The 22,599-nt window shown below is 35.3% G+C and overlaps 2 protein-coding genes across 6 annotated transcripts; both read right to left on the bottom strand.

The window, feature by feature from the left end:
• Positions 1-204: 204 nt before the first annotated feature.
• Positions 205-16,353, bottom strand: LOC148206057 (uncharacterized). The gene is made up of 2 exons (XM_088104067.1): positions 16,134-16,353; positions 205-8,268 (listed from the first exon to the last, which is right to left on the bottom strand). The coding sequence occupies exon 2, from the start codon at positions 5,314-5,316 to the stop codon at positions 4,531-4,533; it is 786 nt and encodes a 261-aa protein (XP_087960193.1). The 5' UTR covers positions 5,317-8,268; positions 16,134-16,353; the 3' UTR covers positions 205-4,530.
• On the bottom strand, positions 6,789-16,140 carry LOC148206058 (uncharacterized). Of its 5 annotated transcripts, none has more exons than XR_015783427.1 (3): positions 13,279-16,140; positions 12,981-13,132; positions 6,789-12,442 (listed from the first exon to the last, which is right to left on the bottom strand). XR_015783427.1 is itself a non-coding variant. In XM_088104065.1 (2 exons), exons 1-2 carry the CDS (start codon positions 14,551-14,553, stop codon positions 13,085-13,087), a joined length of 1,323 nt encoding a protein of 440 aa, XP_087960191.1. In that variant the 5' UTR covers positions 14,554-16,140; the 3' UTR covers positions 6,789-13,084. The 5 variants fall into 5 exon arrangements, 2 of the variants coding, with proteins under 2 accessions (XP_087960191.1, XP_087960192.1); XR_015783426.1 differs by having other exon boundaries at positions 13,020-13,132; XR_015783425.1 differs by having other exon boundaries at positions 13,020-16,140.
• Positions 16,354-22,599: the final 6,246 nt, after the last annotated feature.

The raw sequence follows: 22,599 nt of genomic DNA, 5'->3' as shown, positions 1-22,599 counted from the left end.
TTAATCCGATCAGAAATTCTTATTTTAACTAATTTGAATTATCTGAGCTAATTATTTTCATTATTGATTGTAGGGAAAATTTTGGAAATATTTGAGGACATTTGGAAGAAGCTAAACTACATTGATTTATTTTGTGTGTTGATCTATGGAAACTTGAGATGAAATATTTTTGTTTGGATTAACTAAAAAATTAGAAGAAGTGCACGGTTGGAAACATCCACGTAAAAGGGAAAAATCATGTCATTCACTCTTTACAATTTTAAAAGCAAAATTGGCTTGGAACTCACATACACAACACACGGCAATTGGATTTAAAGTAGGAGCCACCTTGGGAGCTCACGGTTCTTGGCCATTAATTGTAGAAAATCATACGGCCTTAAGCAACCAGCCAAGGAATCTTCTTTCTTGCTTTGTAAATTGCACTAATGGAGGGGCCACGTAGAAGAATAGCTCACGGTTTTGAAGGATACACGTGCAGAGATTGGAGAAAATTATACACAAAGGGCCCACAAAGGAATTAATTTTAGTTTATCTTGGAAAGGTTCACAAGCACATGCAGACCACATCCAACTTGAGCAAGGAGGGGGTTTCACAAATGAAAATCCACGTTTTGGAGGGCTGCATGACCAACATTTTCCTTCATCCAGCTGCAACGTCTAGCCAAGGAAAGCTCACGGCCCACACTTGGTTTGCATTCCAGCAGCCTGCACGCATCTAGCATTCAAACACGGTCCAGCACTCCTTCACGTCCAGCTTGGGAGGTGTCACGGCTGGAGCAGCAAAGACAGCTTGGTTGGAGACAAAGCAGCAGCTGTTTGATTACGGCCCTGTTCTTGGAGGCCAAAAACGGTCCAGCAGCTTAAGTCTAGCACACGTCCATGGAGAAGCACAACCTATGAGCAATTAAATGGAAGCAAATCCAGCACCACTTGGTTGGTTGAAAGCTCACGGCCTAGATGCTGTCACGTCCAGGAAGATGCTTCACGTTCCAGCAGCGGCAGCAGCAAGGAGTGCAGGCAGCAGCAAGAAGAGAAGCGTTCCAGCAACACACAGTAGCTTGGAGGTGCACGGTGATAGTCCAGAAAGATGGGTCTTCTCGGTGCAGCAGCTGAAGAAGAAGACAAGAAATGGAGGGCCCCACCTTAATTTGCTTTGACAAAAGAGGAGCATTTGACGAAGGAATTCAGGAAGGCAGGGGCTGCTAATGGGAAACTAAGAAACGGGAAACCGGGCTGGAATACTGGCTGAGATGAAGGAGGAGAAACGGGAGATGGTTCTGAATCTTGGAAATAAAATGGAGAACCAGCAGCAGAAGGAAGACGGCCTGGGAGGAGGCTCTCGCCTCTTTCTATTCCTCTCTCTTGTGTTTTTATTTTCCCGCAGTAAAAATTGTATAATTTTATTTCTGAAAGCATGTAATGTTTGGATCAGTTTTACTCGTTTTATTTTTACCTTCAAGAATTTAATTTAAAGTGTTGAATCCTTAAATGAATCTTTTTCATTTTCAGTCAAGTACTTTTATTTTTTTACTGTCTCTTTTATTTTACCATTTACTATTTTATGCATCGTTAAATTTTATCGTTTCTTTAGGGCTAGTGTATGAGCTTCAAAACAAATAAATGGGGAAAGTATAGGCTCAAAAGGGGTTAACAATGGATAATAACAAGGTAGGCTTATTTGGCTAGAGAGGTTCAAGAACAAAAATGCCTTTGTCATCATTTCTGATCATGCATATCAATCAAGTATATCAACAAGAGTCAAGCCAAGGCATATGTGCAAGCAAGATACATACCACATACAAGAAAGAAAATTAAGTGGCTCAAATCTCACATAGGGTATTCGTCACAATCAAATCAACCTCTTAAACACATAATCATCTTTCCAGGCAGAGAAAAGCAAGGATTACAATCTATAAGTATTAAGTAAGTGAAGGAAAAAATCTACAACTTAGACATCATCCAGAAATCAAGAGAAAAATGTAAAATTTATTGCACACGAAACTCGATAAAAATAACTTAAAACAGAAAAAATTTTAACACTCAAAAACAAAAAATTTAACACACAAAATACAAACTAACAGAAAAATCAGAATTTCTCCCCCACACTTAAATTACACAATTTCCTCAGTGTGTTACAATCATCAGATTATCAATTTCAGAGCAGTCAAATAATATAGACAAGTGCAATAAAAAGTAGGAAAAAGGGAAGAAATTTCCAGTAACATCCATCAGTAGATGTTATCATTGACATCCATCAGCAGATGTCTAAATCACCTAGCATCCATCAGTAGATGCTAACTAATTTTTTTTTTTTTTTTGAAAAGGGAGATGATCGGTACTGTGACAACAGTTTCGGCGGCAACGACCGAAACTGTTGCTACAGTTGCAGAATTTTTGGCTATAAATAGGCACCTCCTTCGCGTCGAGCAACATTTCTGATCCCTCACTCTCTCTCTACTCCTCTCTTCTCTCTCTCCGCTCTCCTCTCTCTCAACCTGAGCGTCTGGAATCTCTGCGGAGCCTCTGCCCCGGTGCCATCTGAAGAGTCTGAGATCCGCTAGGAGCTTCTCTGCCAGCCCTACTTCTCCGGGTAAGTTCTCAGAACTTTGGATCTCCCTTTCAGTTCTTTCTTTCCTTACTCCCCTTTAAGCTTTTCGTTCTTTCATTTAAGCTTTCTCTTCCCTTTCCCTTTCTGTTATTCCTTTCCTTTATGCATTTCGTTCTTCTTTTCTTTCTGCCTGTTTTCCTTTCCTGCTTTCCGTCTTCTTACTTCTTGCTTTCCTTTATCGTCTTTCTTCTCCTTTTCAATTTTTTTCATCATTTTTTTTTTAAAAAAAAAAAACTTAAAACACTTAAAACACATAAAACACAACTGTCTTAAAACTTAAGGGGTATATAGGCTGGAAACCAGACGTTAATCTCCCTTCGATTGAAGGTATGGCAGACACAATCGGGTAGAACAACGCCACGTACCCCACTTAAAACTAAATAAACACAGAAACATAATTTACATGAACAACATGGACAAGGACAACAGGACATAGATCCGTTTAGGACCCTTTTGCAAGGACCGTGAAACAGATCTGAGACAAGACACAGAAACATCAAAGACTGACAGGACAAAAAATAAATCTAAAAGGAAACAAAAATGAATAAAGAAAACACTGAACTAAGTTTTTTTTTCGTTTTGTTTTTGTTCTTTTTATTTTTTTTTTATTGTTTTTGTTCTTTTTATTTTTTTATTTTTTAGAATACTACGAGAGGAAGGATGAGTGAGATGGAAATAGAGAGATACACCAGTCAGCGGTGGCGTCCTACCGAAGATCAGATCAAGATGATGACCAACATATACAACTATGCGGTCACACATCCAAGCAGAGCTCAAGTCATCGAGATTGCGTCTTGACTAAGGGCTTTCGGAGAAGCCACTGAATACAACGTGCACTGCTAGTTCAACAACCATGGCAATCGGGTCAGGCGCTTGCAAGCGGAGATAGACCCCACTAGCACCATCTTTTCATTGCTGCCGCGATATATGTACGGTAGGAACTCTGATCATATCTCTATTTTTATTGAATTTTTTTCCTTTCCTCTTCTATTATTAACACAATTTTTTTTTGTTGAAAGAATATGACTGGGTAGTAATGAGGGCACCGAGGCTGCTGGATCTGTTCCCCATTCCGATCATCATCGACGACGACAGAGATGAACGACAAATCCCTCCGCCTAGGCCTCCTACATTCCGTACCAGAGCTCCCTCGACGGAGCTTACCTTAAGAACTCCACCCAGCCACTACTTTCAATTTTAATGTTTTTATATTTTTTATGTTTTTGTTTTTTTTTTTATGTTTTTGTTGGCCGAGTGTGGCCAGAATTTTAATAAGGATTGTAATATGGACACTTATTTTTTTTTTTAATTATTATTATGGTTTGTAATATTAACGGTCAGAAATGATCGACCCTGAACATCCTTATTATGTTTTTATATATATATGTTATATTTATTATTATTAACAATGTAAGATAGAATGTTTTCGGTGTAAGGTTTTTTTCAATAAAAGCACTCAAATTTGTATCAGCTCAAACTACACCTCTCTGCATTACTTGTTAATTCTGCTCTTGTGACTATTTTTTTTTTTACACAAAAACTAAATAAATAAAAAAAAACAGAACACAAATTAACAAAACAAAAGACCTAATACCGAACACAAAATATCAAAGCACACAAAACACATATTTACAAAACATACATTAACAAAATAACACACCTGAAATAGAACACACATTTTTTTTTTAAATTTTTTTATTTTTTTATTTTTTTTAAAGATAACAATTCGAAAACTAAGAAGAAAAGGAAAAAAAAAAACTTAAAAGAAAAACAAAATGCAGAATCTTCCCGAGACCACACTTAAACTACACTGTCCTAAATGTTTTCTAAGCATAAGATCATAAATTAAAACAATAAACAGATAAAGGACAAGTGCACTAAAAATATGAAAACGGGGAAGAAAGAAAAAGAAAACTTCCCTGGTCATGGTGGCAGTTGCCAATTTTGGATTTGTAGGGAGATGTTCTTCGCCTCAGGATCCAGCATGAAAGTGTTGAGGACGAACTGCTTCATCCTCCAGATCTGATCAAGCAGTGAAATGTCCTCCACCGCGGGATCTAAACCACAAATATTGTTACTGAGCGGATTCAGCAGGTGCCTATTGGTCTTCAAACTATCAGTGTTAGCATCTTTGTTTTCCACTGTGGGTGCATGCTGATCAAATTTATATGTACCTCCTGCAATATGGTTAGTGCAAAATGGTTCCACAGAAATGTCATGCAGAGGTATAACACCCAATCCTAGTGTAATAGGCTGAACCTTAGATAAATCCTCATAACATGAATCAATTTCTAAATTACATGCAATATTAATCATAGACTCAGATTCATGTTCAGTGCATGAAGAATAAACATTCGAATGTGATAGTAAAAAGCGGTTCTCATCATGCACAGAGGAAAAATTAAAATCAGACTCAGCAACAATATAGTCATTAGCATACCGATCATCATCACAATCAACAGAATAATCAAATTGTGGTATGCTTACCTCCTCTTCCTTGAAGATTGCTAGAGTGTGGGAAGATGAAGGTGGTCTACCTGGTTCAGAACTACTGCTTATTCTTGCCTGGTCCTCAAAATCTTCAGCATTCTCCTCAGGTGCAAGAGTGGCCATCTGCCCGATCTGATCACTCAGATTCTGCATGGCAGCTTGAGTTTCCTGTTGGATCTTCATGCTCTCTTGCTTGAACTTGAGATTCTGCATGGTCATCTGCTCCAATAACTCCTGCAATGTGGGTTCAGAAGTTGAAGGCTGAGGAGTTGTTTGGGCAGAAACATTATACTGCTAACTCTGATATTGCTGGACTGGTGGAGGCATAAAAGTGCTCTGGAATGGTGGTTCTAGATAATGATCTTGTGGGGTATCGTACCATTCGTTGTTAAGATCATTCCAGTCAGGATCGTTGATGTATCCATACTGCTCAGGGGAGAATTTGCTCAGAAACTGATGCTCAAGATATCCCCAATTGGTAACGGATCCTAGATGAAGAGAGTCTTGCCAATCCTTAGCTGCTCCTTGTAATGAGTGCGGAAATGCCCTCAAGAAAATGTGATCAAGAGGGACATGTGGAGGCTTCATTGAAGAGCACATGTTGTGGAACTCCTCCAAATGTCTATGTGGGCATTCTCCGGCAAAACCATGAAACTTAGGGAGCAGATATATCAGTCCAGTGCTAAGAACTCAATGAATATCATCCTTTGTAGGTGGGACCGGCTCACGAGGAGCGCTTTTAGGAAATTGAGGATGATCCATATAATTCTTATCATAGAATTCAGCAGAATTATAATCAGAGTACCATGCAGAGGGCGAATCATAATTATAGACGCAAGCAGAATAAATAGTATTCGCATAATTAAAATTGGTAGACATCAAAAAGAATAAAAATAAAAATAAAATACTAAAAATTACGAGATAAACAAAATACAACACATTTATACATGCTACAGGCACACACAAAACAGAACATAATTAATTTTTTTTTTAATTTTTTTTTTAATTAACGATATAATACAAAACACAACACAATAAAAATATAAAATACTAAACATATATTAACACAGTAAAAATCTAAAATAAAAACCTGGAACTGAAGTGACAACGCCGCCAAAATTTGCTGAAGGTGTCGTTGTCGCCTACAAAAATATACAGGAAAAACACACAAAACACACATATTAACAAAACAAAAATTTACACAACAAAAATCTAAAACCAAACCGTCTTTGGTCCTCGGCAACGGCGCCAAAATTTGCTGCGGGTGTCGCGGCCCGTCAAATTTGATTGCTCGAAATGATGCAGTATATCTAGGAAGTGACTCCTGGGTCGTCTCTCAAGGACCAATTTGTGGCGGTTCAATCTCAGATTTTTTTACACGAAGTGGGGGGGGGGGGGTTTGTGATTTGTTTTGTTATGCGGTAAAATTAAATTAAAACTGACTGGAATTTAAATAAGACAGAATTTAAAAACACTAAAGTAAATTTTAAAGATAGTAAAATCAAAACAGTAAAAGACGATAAAAACGGAAAGTGATCAATTGAGAAACGGTAAAATTAAACGATGTAGAAAACAATAAACGATAAAATAAAAGAGACGGTAAAATTAAAAGCACTTGACTGAAAATCAAATTGATCAAGGATTCAGTATTTAAATTAAAATTCAAAACTTCAAATAAAATGAAAATCAAATGATCAAATGAACTACACGCTTCTTCAGAAATAAAATTCATACAGTATTTGAAAATAGAATTGAAAGAACTTGCTACTGGAAATGGAAAAGGAAGTGGCGGAAGCCTCTTCCAAGCCGTAAGTTTCTTACTTCCTACTCCTAGTTCTAATCTAAAATCTGATCCTAAAATCTAATGATTTTTTTTCTCTGCTGCCCATTCCATTTTATAGCCAAAACTCATCCTCCCGTGACTTCCTTCACTCCTAGATGTGCCAAGGAAATAGGTGGGTTCCACTTCCAACTTCTTGCTGAACCGTGAACCTTGCTTCTCCCTCTTTCACGGGAATTTTGCTCCCACTCCAAATCAAGGATCAATTCTTCTTCACATTCTTCTCTTTTGCTTGGACCGTGGAAGTGCAGCTCTTCACGTGTGCACCTTCTTCTTCCTTTATCTTGTTTTTCTTAAAGCAAACAAAAAGAAGCTTCTCCTTCATCCAGCCCGTGTGGACATTCCTTGACCAAATAAAAAATCTGCACCTCTTATTAATAAATGAAATCAGCCCTTCTTCTATTAATCACGTTGCAGCTGGTCCAAAACGTCCCAGCTCCCTTCTCTTCTCTTCAATGTTGGATAGGTGCTGCATCCTCTCATGCTTCCATCATCAAAATGTTGTGTGCTTTGAACGTGGCAGCTGCTGTAGTCCAGCCAAGATTCACGTGAATCTTCTTCCAGTAGGCTCCCTTCACATTTCATGACAATGAATCAACTCTTCTCCCTTTGGTTCTCCAAAACAATCTTCAAGAAAACATCCAAAATAGCATGCAAGTGGTGGCTGGATGCGTGAGGAAAACTGCTGGAATGATGAAGTCTTTGCTGCCATGGGGTATCACCTTGAGAGCTCCTCCTTTTGCTGGCCAACCATTAACGTCAAATCCATGCCTCTTTCCCGTGAATATATGTCTCTCTTCCAAGCAAAAAAATAGCATTTCCTAAGTGGTGAATGGACACATAAACCGTGAGCCTTTAGTGGAGAAACCATGTCAAAAATTCTGCACACCAAGTCAAGGTGATTAACGTGAAGTGGTGGCTCCCATTTCTTGTCCAACTTTGCAAAATTCTTCACAAGAAAGAATGCAGCCGTGAACTTCATAGGTGGTGGTGGTCCCCTTCATCTTTTATTCCTTCATGTGATGCCAAAATGAATGCATAATACCGTGGCCCATGTGTTGTCAAAAATGTTGAATGGCCGTGTGAAGTGGAAGAGAAAAGTAATGTGCACATTCTTCTTTCATTTTAATAAAAGAATTTCCTTGTTTGGTGTCACAATGAATGTGCTGTGAGTGCTTAAGGCCGTGGGCAGCTACTATGTTCCAAGTGATATTGAAAAACCGTGGCTGCACTTATGTGGTGGTCTCATGATTTTCATGTGTTGTCTAGTATCTCCAATCAATTTTTCACGTAGGAAAAAAAAGGCCATGTGTATGTGGATGCACAATTTCCTTCAAAATAATCAAATGAGTTACGTATCAATTGGACATGTAGCCATGAGTTTGGCTTAAAAAATAATAATGTGGCAGATGCAAATTCTTCTTCAAAATTTATGTCACATCTATCTTGAAGTCCCAAATTTATTTCCAGAATTTTCCTTGCAATTACTAATGCAAATAATTAACTCAAATAATTCAAATTAATTCAAATTAGAATTTTTGGTGTAATTAAGCACAATTAGCAAAAACGGAAAAATACCGAACATTTAAGCACATTTCCCCGATTAATTCTAGCACAATAAACTAAGTAAAGTGAAGAAAATATTGACTCATCACCAGCACGCACAACGTCAATTTAATTATCTCGAGCTTCACCGGACTAGTACCCCACGTCACCCCCATCACTCTTACATAATGTAAGAGATTCCCCGGGCGGTTACACATTACCCCAATGTGTAGTGCTGCTTCCCATCACTCTATAGGGAGATTCCCCGGGCAAGTACACAATGTCACCCTCCATCACTCTCATCAAGAGCTTCCCCGGACAAGTGCAAGTATACGCCCCATCACTCACCTAAAGAGATTCCCCGGGCCCGCAAGCACAACACTTACTATCCACCACTCGTTCAATAACATTATTTGACCAAAATACCCATATACAATAATCCTTACAATACCAATCCAACCATACCATAATGCCTATATCATGTCATCATCACATATTTGCCAACCATGACCTTAGCATATGTTCAATATATTTAAATGCATAAGTGGGATTATCACAATACCATATCATTAATAACCTCAATTCTTCATTTAACATGAAACTCATAATCAAATCATATACAACCATGATTTCAACAGTACTTAACCATCCAAACATCATTCTCATATCAATTTGCAATGTCAAACCGATCACACAACATTTCCATATCAAATAGATATATCTAACAACTCAAAACAGTGTACACCTAACACATTTTCTTTATATCCTTTTAATACTCATTTTTAGGTAACTCAAACAGCTTTGAAACCATTACCAACAGTTCCGGAAGGGTCAAGAACCCCCAAAACGACCTAGAGAACGTCCAAAACGAACATCCGGAACCCCCAAAACTATCGAAAACAATTTCTGCAAAGTGCAGGTGCGAGTTAACTATTTGGACGAACGTCATAAACCATTGGACGGACACTGTTTGGACAAACGCTGTTACTCTTAGTCGAGCACTATTGGGATGAGCGTTGTTACTCTTAGTCGAGCACTATTGGGACGAACGCTGTTAATGCTAGCGCTTCATGGACGAACACTGTGAGATCAAACACTAGGCCGAACGCTCAAAACCGAACACCATATTGAATTCAACACTTATTGAACGAGCGCTCCACGATCAAACCTTATGAAGACCGAACGCTAATTAAACCATCAACTGACCGAATACTACTAAACCAGCGAATGAACGAACGCTACTAACCAACACCTGAGCGATCGTTACTAAACCATAACTTGAGCGATCGTTATTTAAACCAATGACCGAACGCTATTAATATCATCCCCTAAAACCGAACGCTCTCCAGACAAGGACGAACGCTAAATGCCTAAGCCAAAGCATGATTATGACCGAACGCTACTACCAAGAACGAACGTTAACCAAACCAACATTTGACCGAACGCCACTCAGCACATGGCATGACCGATCGTCCAAATCCGACATGGACGAACGGTCAGTTTTCGCATCATGCAGAATTCTGCAGAATGGTAGCAGAACCTCCCTTGACCATTTCTAACCACTTTTCTCAACTTCTTAGACTCTTAATTCTTGTTTTAGACTTAATTAAACTTATCCAAATGATTCTAAGCATTTCTACTACCATTTTTAAGTGATTAAAGTTCACTTTCAGCTCCAAAACACTAACTTCAACATCTTAGGGACCCAAATTTGATTCTACTACTTGGAACATGTTTTAGACCACTTTTATGTTTCTAACAAGTCACAATAGACTTGTCTAGACTGCCCAAACAGTCCAGGAACACTACAGCCTCAACTACCATTCACAACTTTGAAAAGACTCTAAATGACAGTGCTTGACTCAAGGCTTCTCTAAATCAATAGGTCTTTAATTGGCTTGTAATGTTCATGGAATGAAATGGAAAAACAGAAAAGAATGGGAACTAAAATGAGTAGAGAAATGTGAAGAAAAAGGGATAAAACTAGAACTCAGAACATACTATTTTTCTCAGACTTTGGCCAGATGATTTTTTCTTTCTTTTTCTCTGGTTCTCTTTCTATTTCATTCATTTCAGGTCTCTTTTTCAATTTCTTTTTCTGATTTTTCTCATTTCCAAACCTGTTTCTTTCTTTTTCAACCAAACCAGATTTTTTTCAACACATTTTTTTTTCTTTTTCACTTCTGGCCTCACTCTTTTTCATGCACTCACCAAGTTCTAAACTTCTCCCTACATCTCACAAGTCTCTAAGGAATGATTGGTTTGGGGAAATGGCTTGAAATGGATGGAAAGCAAAGAAAAGAGGCTAAGGCTCAATATAAGGTGCAATGGTAAGGAATGAAATGGATAAGCTAAACTGGAAAAATGAAGGATGCCTATATCATATTTAAAGTTACCAAGAGCAAGCACATCACAAAGAATCAATGCAAAATCAGAATGACAATTAAACATGCATGTTATCAAACAAGAAAGACAAAAACTGGCCCAAAATCTCTCAAGGGTTTAAAATTTGTTAAAACTGACTTGCTACTCATCCTATGTAAAAATTACTGAATTGAAATGAACTAAAGACTGTAAAAATTAATGCTAGAACTACTTCTGCCTAAATCCAAAGCTAAGTCTACTCTTGACAATTCTAATCTAAGGAAATAAAGCTAAAATTTGAATGACATCACCAAAGAATGAAGATAAGCATAAAACAGAATCTAAAAGAATAGAAACAAAGGTTAGAGAAATAAAAGGAACCTGGAATCAGTCCTAAACTACCAATATATTGACAGAAGATAAACCTAAACTATTCCTATAAGCTACCTGACATATGCAATATAACCAGAATAGAGAATTGACAAAAAGAAAGCTAGACAGATTCAGAAAAATTTTAAAAACAGTAGTAGAAAGAAAATAGAACCAAATTATGAAAAGAATCCTAATTAAAACTTGAAGCAAAGCATGAAAATAAAATGAAGAATAGAAACTAATGAAGAACCAAAACAGAGCAAGAAACTAGCATAAGGAAAACAAAATAATAGAAATAAGCCAAGAAAAGGGACCTAAAATAAGTTCTAAAACAGATTAAAAAACAGCAACAGAACCTAAGCTAAAACAACATAAACCAGAAAATTAATGAACTTTAAAAGACCTAAGAACTATTATCAACAAAACTAACAACTAAACTAAAACAGATCAGTAACAAGAGTAAGTATAAACAGACTAAAGAAAGAATAGTAAACTACTCTAGGGATTTATAAACCAAACCAGACCTAAACTAAGAGAAAAACAGTTCAGAAAAAAAAAATACCCATATTTTATTGCTAAAACAGATACTAAACACATCTATCAAAGTAAAAGCAAAAATTTTAACTACAACCCCTCACCCCCACACTTAAGAGGCACATTGCCCTCAATGTGTGAGTGAGTAAGGTTTTCTAATCAACAAAAACATACTCAAATCAAATAGCAACAAATATGTACAAGAATAGAAACTGAAAAACACAAAAAGAACAACTGAACAAGAATAGAAACAAGACTTAAAAGTAAAACTATAAAACTAAAGAGGAAAAGAACTTATTCAGATTGGCCACAAATCAAAGTTAATTCTTTTTATTTTTATGAAAAACAACATATTATCTATCCTACTATTTATTATGCTACTTAAAGCTATGTAAACTACTATAAAAGACCTGTAACTACTATTTAAAAGAAGGGAAAAGAAAGAGCTTATTGGATTTTCTCCACTGTCAGCCAAGATGTGCATTAGCTCCTTCCCAGCTCTTTGCTTTAGCATCATCAGTTCTCCATTCAATGCTTTCAGTTGCAGCAACCAGATCTCCTCATGCATTTGCTGTTGATTCTGCAAATTCCAGGCTCTTTGAGCATCATTTATACCTTCTCTTGCATCCATCACCACTTCCTTTGTGTCTGCAGCTTCCTTTGGATGAGTGGCAATATTAGTCATGTCAGCTGCAACAGCAAAATCAAAGTCAATGTTCATCAGTGAATCATCAAACATTTCAGCTTTGTTAAAAGTGAAATCAAGATCATTTTCATGAAGAACCAATGCATCAAAGGTGGGACAAATATTATCAGTGCAAACAGTAGGGGTATGGATACGTTCAATCTCAAATGGTGCTCTGAGAACCTTAGAATCAATAACTACTGCAGTGTTAACAACAGGCTCTAAAGGATCTATGCACAGGCAATCAAATGAGCTAAACTGTAAAGGAAACTCAGATAAGACAACTAGAATTTCAAGGTTAAACAACACCTGTGTTGGCTCTTCCTTAGTAATAACAACAGAATCCATAGTTAACTCAACACAGTCCATAAGGCTATCCTCAAAATTGTTGTCCAGACCAATGCACACATCATAAAAATCATCAGAAATATCAATATGTTCTACAACACAAATTTCATCCAGCTTTTCAGTACAATCAGGTATAACAGCAAGAATATCTGGCAAGTGTTTCTCATGCATAAGATTATCAAAGCTAGTTTGTACCTCACCCAAACAGATAGGAAGCTGAAATTTAAAATCAACCTGTACTGGCTCCTCAAAAATGACCTCACTAGCATCTATCAAATCAGCAGCTAAATGAACACCTACTATGAAGCTATCATCAACTGGAATAATGTCAAAACCAGTGCATAACTCTGAAACAGCATAAGGCATGTCAATATTTTCAATGGAAAAGGCTGAATCTAAAATGAGTGTGTGCAGGCATAACATGAACATAATCTAGAGCAGGTTCTATGGGTTCAACTTTAAACAGATCCAAAGCATTAAATTCATATTGAACCTTAGAGAACTCTATGGGAATGCTAAGTTCAGAATAAACATGTGTTCTCTGATCACTAGCTACATCATCAGGGTCATTTCCATCCAGCTTGAACATAATGATCTCTTCCTTGGCACCTGCAAAATAGTTAGAAGCAGAACATATGGCAGAACTGATTTCTTCACAAATTTCACAACCACCCCCAAGGCATGTACAACCAGTGAGTTTTTCATTACTCAGTTCTAAAGAGTTTAAGAACCCAACAAACTCAAGTTCAAGTTCTAATCCTAAATCAGTACAGGCATTTTCAAAATCAGTCATATCAACTTTCACATCATCAAAAACTACATATCTATCATCATGAGCATCTGATTCATCATCAAGAAGTGCATTTAAATCTGTGCAATCATAAAAAACACTAGATGCAGGTATATGAACTCTATCAATGTTAAATACTGAATTTGTGATATTAGAATTATCAAAGCAAGGACTAAAATCAACAACCTCTACAGGCACATCAAGCATTTGATCAAACACAGGCAAATCAATTTTAGGATCACATACATCAGCATAAAAATCCATTTCATAGTACTGAAGCACCAAAACATGGTTGGCAGCTTCCCTCATTTTTTTCGAATACTCTTTAGACTTTCTGAAATCAATTTGTACGTCAAGTTCAGCAGGTTCAATTTTCAAATCAGAGTTCAAATCAACAATACAATCAATTTCAGAATGAGGTTCAGTACTCTCATTACCAACATAAAGTTCACATACAGATTCAGAATCAACAGATGCATTCATACAATCACCACTCATCAGAGAATTGGAATTATCATTAACAGAATTTAAAACAGAATGTGAATCAGTGAAAGAAGGATTAGCATATACAATTACAGAGGTGGTTGGACACTTAATCACTTGAAACTCTGGAGCAGCAGCTACCATCAGTGGTGCTCCATTGTTTTCTGCCCCTTTCTCCTCTTCAGCTCTCCCTGTCAGCTTCTTGATAGTAGATACCAATTGAGCCACTTGATTAGTCATTTCTTGAAAGTCTGTTGATGGCAAATCTTGTTGCGCTTGATCACAGAATTGGTCCTGCCATGACTGCAGTGACTGGAAATCCTCTTGCTTTGGATCCTCATATTGGTTCCAAGGTTGCTGAGCACGAATTGGATGAGAATAGGGTGGGGGTTGCTGCATGAAATTCTCAGGAAAAGACTCATAGAACGGGTCAAAGCCTTGTGGTTGAGCATTATAAGGGAAAGAGAAATTATCATATGGAGAATAGTAACTCATGCTTACCCAAGGCTTACTGGAAAAACACCAATCAGACCTCTTTAAGGCCTCTATCACAAAACTCAACAAAAATATATGAAAGAAAAGAAAACTATACAAACTATATGGATGCAAGGGCTAACAATACACTCCCAAACCTAAGCTATATAAACACAAACAGAACTGCAAGTAAGAAAAGAAACTAACCTAGACAAGACTAACCTAACACTCTAAAACTTAACTCGCCGAGTCCCCGGCAACGGCGCCATTTGTTAAACTGATTTTTGTCGCCTAAAATCAGAACAAACTAAGTTTCCCCACTAATGTAGTAAAGGGACAACCTAGGTATCAATCCAAAGACTCGGCTAGAATTAAGTTTAAAGTGTAGAATTGAATCTTGTATTTATTTAACACCTAATGAACTACTAATGCAAGGTGGGGAAATGAATTATGAACAATGAAATTAAAGAGAAAAGAATAAAGGAATCAAATCTGTATAAAAGAAAAAAAATCAAGAAATAAAATGCAAAGAAATAAAAACAAAACTGGAACCTAATCTAAATTGTAAAATAACTGCATAACAAAACAGAACCTAAACTAAAATGAGAACTGAGTACAATTAAAACTAACCTAATACAGCAAAATGAAACTAAAACTAAAACTGAACAAGATTCTAAGAGTAGACAGTTCAACATCTAATCTACTAAACTTAGTCTATTCCTAGGAAAACAAAAATCAAAGTAAAATTAAAATGCAATACAGATCACTCTATCCTAATCTATATATCACCAGAAATCAATCAAGAACAGAATTTAGAATTGAAACAAATCAAAAACAGTACCTAAATTCTAACCAATCAAAAGCAATATCACAATAAAAAAAACACAGAATTGAATTCATAGGTGTATTGCACATTGAACTGAATAAAAGAGTGCTTAGAGCTCTCAGGAAGACATCCTGATAATATGAATTCCAATCCAGGATATTCTAAGTCATGTTTCAGAACTTTAAATTTGGCTCTTTCCACTAATTTGTCCAATCAATGTTCAGTAACCTATTCATCAATCTAAAATTCACAAACAAATTCAAGAAACACATATTTGAATCAATGTTTATGCATTGGACTGTTCTCTGTCTCAAGAAGACATCTCGATGAAGAATGCTCACTACGGAGACATTTAATTCCAAACGGAACCATAGAATTGCAGAGTTACAGAATCCAAATCAGTTTCTCAACACGTAACAAGTACAAAATTCAAAAACAAAGAACAAAATCGAGATATAAACAAGAACAGAACAAAAACACAAAACTCAACTTTATTAACATGAAAAGAAAATTTTACACACTACCAGAAATCACCAAGACTCTCGCGGCCTGTCACCCTCGCGATCGTCTCAACGAAATCCAAAAGTCGAGAACTCTACTTCTACGAAAGCGGAAAGGAACCCTAACCTAAAGCGCTTAGAACTATGAACAGAAAATGTATCTCAGGGTGTGTAAGTGGTGTCTCGTGTACATGGTGAAAGCCCTTTATATAGGGTCGAAGAAAGAAAACAATAGAAAAGGAAAGGGGAAACGAAAAAATATGGGAGAAGGGAACCTTGCTGTGACGCTTTGAGCTCTCTAATCAAACGACCAACCTTCATTTCACTTCACAGCCCTCCGATCACCTTCTTCGGTTAGGTTCGGTCAGCTCTTCTTCTCCGGTCAGCTATGGTCAGAGTGTCACACTCCTCTTTTCACTTCGCTCTCTGCCCCTAGCTCAAGGGTGAATTTCTTTTACCCCTTTTCAAATGAAGATGAAGGGAAGAGATGCCTAAGGAACGCTAAAACGCTGCGTATCAATAATTGGAGCCCAAGGCAGCTGCACTTTGCATCAAAACGGTACGCTTCAATAAGGGAGAGTCCAATTTTACTTTGAGAGTTGCTCCCTCCACCACCACCAACCGCTCCCTGCACCTCCCCATACCTTATTTGCCCTTTTATAAAACGGATGTCAACATCCGTTTCACCTTCAACGGATGTTGACATCCGTAACATCCATTTACATATTTTATATTTTAGTTTATTATTTTTATTTAAAAAAAAAAAAAACTTCAACGGATGTGGTCACATCCGTTAACGGATGTGCCACATCCGTTTAATAGATTTTTAAAAAGTTTTTTATTTATTATTTAAATAATAATATATAAATTAAAATAATTATTATTATTTTATTAAATAAAATAAAATTAATTTACAAATAATTAAATAATAATTTTTTAAAAATTAAATAATATTTATATATTAATTTAAAATATAAAAAATTAAAAAAATAAAAACTAAAAAACAAAAAAAGCAACGGATGTCGCCACATCCGTTAACGGATGTGGCGCATCCGTTTTAATATATTTATAACAAATTTTTTAATTATTATTTAAATAATAATACATAAATTAAAAGTAATAATAATTATTTTATTAAATAAAATAAAATTAATTTATAAATAATTAAGTAATAATTTTAAAATAATTAAATTATATTTATATATTAATTTAAAACAAAAAAAATAAAAAAACTAAACTAGAAAAAAAAAAAGCAACGGATGTGGCACATCCGTTTTAATATATTTATAATAAATTTTTTAATTATTATTTAAATAATAATACATAAATTAAAATTAATAATAATTATTTTATTAAATAAAATAAAATTAATTTATAAATAATTAAGTAATAATTTTAAAATAATTAAATAATATTTATATATTAATTTAAAACAAAATAAATAAAAAAACTAAAAATTAAAAAACCAAAAGAAGGCAACGGATGTCGCCACATCCGTTAACGGATGTAACACGTCCGTGGAAGAATTTTTTCTTCAACGGATGTTGACATCCGTTGAAGAAAAGAGGTGGGGGTGTAGGATATTTTAAAATATAAAGGATAATTTTGGAATTTTAAAAAAATGTGGTGGTGCAGGGAGCAAAGTGGGGTGGTGTAGGGAGTAAAACCCTTTTACTTTTGTTCCAATTATCCAAATGCAGTGGCCCAATTTCTCGGTGCAGCGGCCCAATCTTCCAATGCAATGGTTCATTCAATGCAGCAGCAACAACAATGGCCTAGCAGCACAATTCAACACTCTGCAACAGCAACCCAATTCCTGAAATCAGATTCACCAAGCAACAAAGAAAAATTAATCAGAAATTAAAGAAAGAAAAGAAAAATTAACAAACAAAAGAAAAGAATCTTTTTATCAAAAGATTTTCTAAAAAAAAAATTATTAATTTTCTAATTATTAACATAAACTAAAAATTATATCTAAAAACCTAATTTTAACTAAAATTTTACAATTCTAAAGAATTAAGAGAAAAACATAAAACTAGCATAATTCTAAGAAATTAAAAACTAAAGAAATCTAAGAAATGATTTTTAACAAAGAAAAATATGTAAATCTAGAGTGTTATCACTCAGGATTCCAACAATGTCAACAGCTGCAGTGTCGGAAGTGGCTTCACTTGGTGACTGTGGCCATGAGGGAACTAATGGCTGTTTAGGAGCCTCAACTGCTGGGGCTTTTGAAGCTGCACCCACCACATCCATGCACATCACAACCATGCATGCAACCTTAAGCTGACCATACTTCCAAATACTGGTATTAGTTCCTAGACTAAAGGAAAAATACTACTATTATGTTGTGTTATCAATTACCTTTTTTATGTATGTATATGTCTCCAAAACTATTTAAATCCAAATGAATGTCACAATCTGAATTGATATATATAGAGGGAGGAGGGGGAGAAAACCAGAAAACCACGTTTTTCTTTCCTATGATTGATTCACATTTGTTGATAATGTAAACAATAAATTCTTCCTATAAAGTCAGTTTATGTGCCAAATTAATTAATAAGCTTTTATGACAAGCAACCACAAATGTTTTTAAAATCTTACGATATTTTTAAAAATAACCTTCAAAAACTTTCTTTAATGATAAAATATTATATTTATATGTTAATAATAATAATATAAATAAAATTCTGTGATATAATAATATCTTATCGTATATATATAAATTTGGAAAAATGTCAATTTATCATGTTCTTTTTTTTAAATAAAATAAATAGGTAATTTTTTCTTCCTTCTAAAATAGAAAATATCTCAAATATATAATGATTAATTCTAATGATATTCTGATTTCAAGTTTGTGAAATTATTTTATAAAGTGAATAATTCTTATAAAGTAATTAATAAGATGATCAATAATAATTCACACACCAACCTAAAGAGTATGTTGCATTCCAATAGTTCATCTTTTAAATTATTTACTTTTCTTCTAATTACTAAAGAATGACTTAACTTGTCTTAGGATTCCAACAATGTCAACAGTTGGAGTGTCAAAAGTGGCATCACTTGGTGATTGTGGCAATAAGGAACCAGTGACTGTTTAGGAGCCTCAGCTGATGGGGGTTAGGGGTCGTTTGAACTAGTTTAAGATGGGCAGAAGCTGGTGATAATTGAGCTAAAGTGGTGGTGGAATACAAAAATGAAATTAGTAGTGCTACTGAGAAAGACAAAACATGTTGCTTTTTCATCATCTTTTGGTTTTGTTCAATGAAGGTTTGGATGATATTAGAATGCACGTATGTAGGCTCTTTATAGAGAAGCACAAGTAGGTGAAGGTCCATGTTATATAACCTTTAATTTTGATTTATGAACTATCTTATTTGATATTAAAAGTTTAAAAAATAATTCTGATGTATTATTTAAAATAGTAGAGTAACACACACACACACATATATATATATATATATGTGTGTGTGTGTGGATCCTATAATTTCTCATATATTACAAGAATGACAAGTGCACAAATTTGCATAAATTATAATAATGCCCAAATTATAGCCAACACAATATTTAATTACCTAATATTTACTAATAGAATATTTAACATATCTTAATATCCCTAATCAAGTAAATGCATGGATATTAAACATTCCCAACATGAATAAGGACTCATTAAAAAATATGTTTGACACTCCTTTGGTGAGAACATCAACCAACTGCAATTATGATCTTATAAAAGGAAAGGATATTATTTTAGTTTCAAGTTTCTCTTTGATGAAATGTCTATCAATAGAGAGATGTATATCGCACTATACATTGATGCGTATGTATTTCCCAATATTGTTAACTTTTATCAAATTTTAATCAATAAACTCACTAGTTGTTGGTACATGATAGGGGCCATTGGCAACTACTGGTGATCATTCCAAAAGAAGCACAAGTTGTATGGTTTTGTTCTCTTCATAGGAAGATGAAATCGAAGTTGAAGTCCTTGTTACAAACATAAGTATTACATTCATTCATATCAATTCATTATGATATTTATATATTAACTTATGTTTCTAATGTTTCAAATGTTTCAAATTTGTTTAGAGTTATGGCTAGGACTAGAGGACAACAAATTGAAATTATATATCCTAAGGATGGAATTCATTGATCTTTAACTATTAATTTTCGTAGTCAAATTTAAACCATTACATTTGACTAAGTTCTTTCACATGTTTAGTGTAACAAGCAGAATGATTCCTGGGCATGTGGCTACTACATCATGTCATGGATGAAGGCAATCATCCGAGCAAAAATCAGAGAAGATTGGACTGAGGTAGAAATTTACATTTGAAAATCTTACAAATATCAATAAACTTTTCACAATAAAATGAATATAATAGTAAAATTTTCTTGATTTTGCAGCGGTTCAACACTACCTCTACATTGTCAGATGCATTGATAAAGAAGATAAGAGAGGAATGGGCAGAATATTTGAATAAACATTTTAAATAACTATAACTTTAGGTTTTTCCTTTGATGATAGTAGCATTTGCTTAGCTTTTAGTTTTACTTGTGCAACTTTTTGAATGGATGAATTGATAATAGCATCGTTTAAATTGTGAATAGATGAATAATGTGAATAGATGAATACTGTGTATAGATGAATAGTGTGAATAGATGAATGGAAAACTAGGTTCTTTTAAGTTTTGATGATAGCATTGATAATGACATATTTTACCATGAATTCAGTAATGAATTAAGAGAAAATGTCAACCCTTCCTTAACTTTTTGCCTTGTAAATCCTAGTTTTCTTTTAGTTTGTTAAGTGGTTACACCTTAAGCTTTAATGAGATATGTTGATCACTAATCCCTGCTTTCATGTGCTTAAAGTAGTTGAAAGAAGTCTATGCATCAAATGAAGACACTGGAAAGCAAGGAAAGCAAGAAAAACAACAAAAATGAAGAACCATAATTCTACTGAAGCTAGCCTGGGCGCCCCTGGTCTATGGGGGCTTGAGCTCCAGTGCATCAGGACTGTCGTGAACTCTTATGTAAACTAACGTGTTTTGAATGAATATATGTCTCTTTCATTGATTGTTAGTGTTTAATTCATTCTCTTAATGCTTGTTGTGAAATTGCTACCCATGACATGATTTTAAGGTTTGCTTGATATCGGGAAATGTTGGGTAAATCTGGACTTGGATTAAACACCTAAAGGAAATAGTATCTAGGGATAGAACTAGGACCTTTGGTTGTCTTAAATCTCAATTCTTAATGCGGAAATAATTTTTAGGTTTTCCAAGGGATTGGAGCCTAATGAGGAAGTCTAGGCTCTCTCTACCAAGGGATTGGGTTTGAGTAAATTAGTAGATTGACATTGGCACATTAATGAAGAGGAAATGAGTTACCATACATAAGAGTGAAGTAGGTGAAATCATACCCCCAACAATATCATTTCATATCATTTATAGTCTTTTCATTTCCAAGTGCTTGAGTATCTAAGATCACTTTTATCATTTATGTTGAATGGTTACTTTAATTGCACAAAAACCCAAATTATGGAATCATTCTTTAGTCTAAGTTAGTTGAAAATTACACGATTGTTTGGTGACACGAGTCTCTTGGGAAACAATATCCGGTCTTATCGATTTATTACTTGAAACGATTTGATACACTTGTCAAAGTCTCAACAAGTTTTTGGCGCCGCTGTCGGGGACTCGTGGTCAACACTATACTTTTGTGTGATTCTTAACCAACTTAGGCTTTATTCTTATATTCTTTTTTACTGTGTATAATTTTGTTTTAATTCTTCTGGGCTAACTTGGTGCTCTAGTATTGTTGCTCTCTAGTGCATGCAGGACACAATCTATACTAGGAGCACAACATCATCTGAACCTCTCCTTTTAGACCCTGAAGTTGAGAAAATTGCCTGTAGAAACAACAATAGAAGGAGAAGAGAGAACAAGGCTTCCAGAGAAACTTCTCTCATTCCTGAGATTCCTGAGCAACCATTCATCCCTGTTTTTTATTAGGAAGGAGAAGATATGGCCGCCAATCCAAATGGTCATGGTGATGGTCAAGCTATACGCACCTTGGAGGACTATTCTACATTCTCAGGGCCTCTTCACTTCAACAACATTGCTAGGCCAAGGGTTAATGCCGCCAACATGGAGATGAAGCCTGCTCTCATCCATTTGGTGCAAACAATCAGTTCAACAGCCTATCTCATGAGAATCCTTATAATCATTTTGCCACCTTCCTTGAGATATGTAATACTGTGAAGATTCATGTGTGCCTGATGAAGCTATAAGGCTCAGCCTGTTTCCATTCTCACTGGGAGACAACGCCAAGGTGTGGTTGAATTTGTTTCCTGAGAATAGCTTCACGGCATGGGAGGATGTGGTTTCCAAGTTCCTCAACAAATACTTCCAACAATCAAAAGTCAACAAAGGGAAACAGGAAATCTCATCTTTTTAGCAAGATGGTAGTGAAACTTTGAGCCAAGCATGGGATAAGTTCAAGGGGTTACTACGAAAGACGCCCACTCATGGGTTTGATGAGCCTACCGTCCTGAATATGTTTTTGGGAGGCCTTGAATCCCAAACCAAATTGATGTTGGATGCCTCAGTTGGAGGAAACATCAGATGGAAGACACCTAAAGAAGCACATGAGCTGATACAGAATATGGTTGTTAATGACAATGAAGTGCAGAATGAAAGGGATCAACTATAACAAAAAGGTGTTCTTCAACTACAA

The sequence above is a fragment of the Vigna umbellata genome, chromosome 1 (genome assembly GCF_029865625.1).
Source record: "Vigna umbellata cultivar VRB3 chromosome 1, Vumbellata_1.0, whole genome shotgun sequence".
NCBI lineage: Eukaryota > Viridiplantae > Streptophyta > Magnoliopsida > Fabales > Fabaceae > Vigna > Vigna umbellata.
The sequence above is the reverse complement of the archived record's forward strand: the minus strand, read 5'-3'. Positions and strand labels throughout refer to the sequence as shown.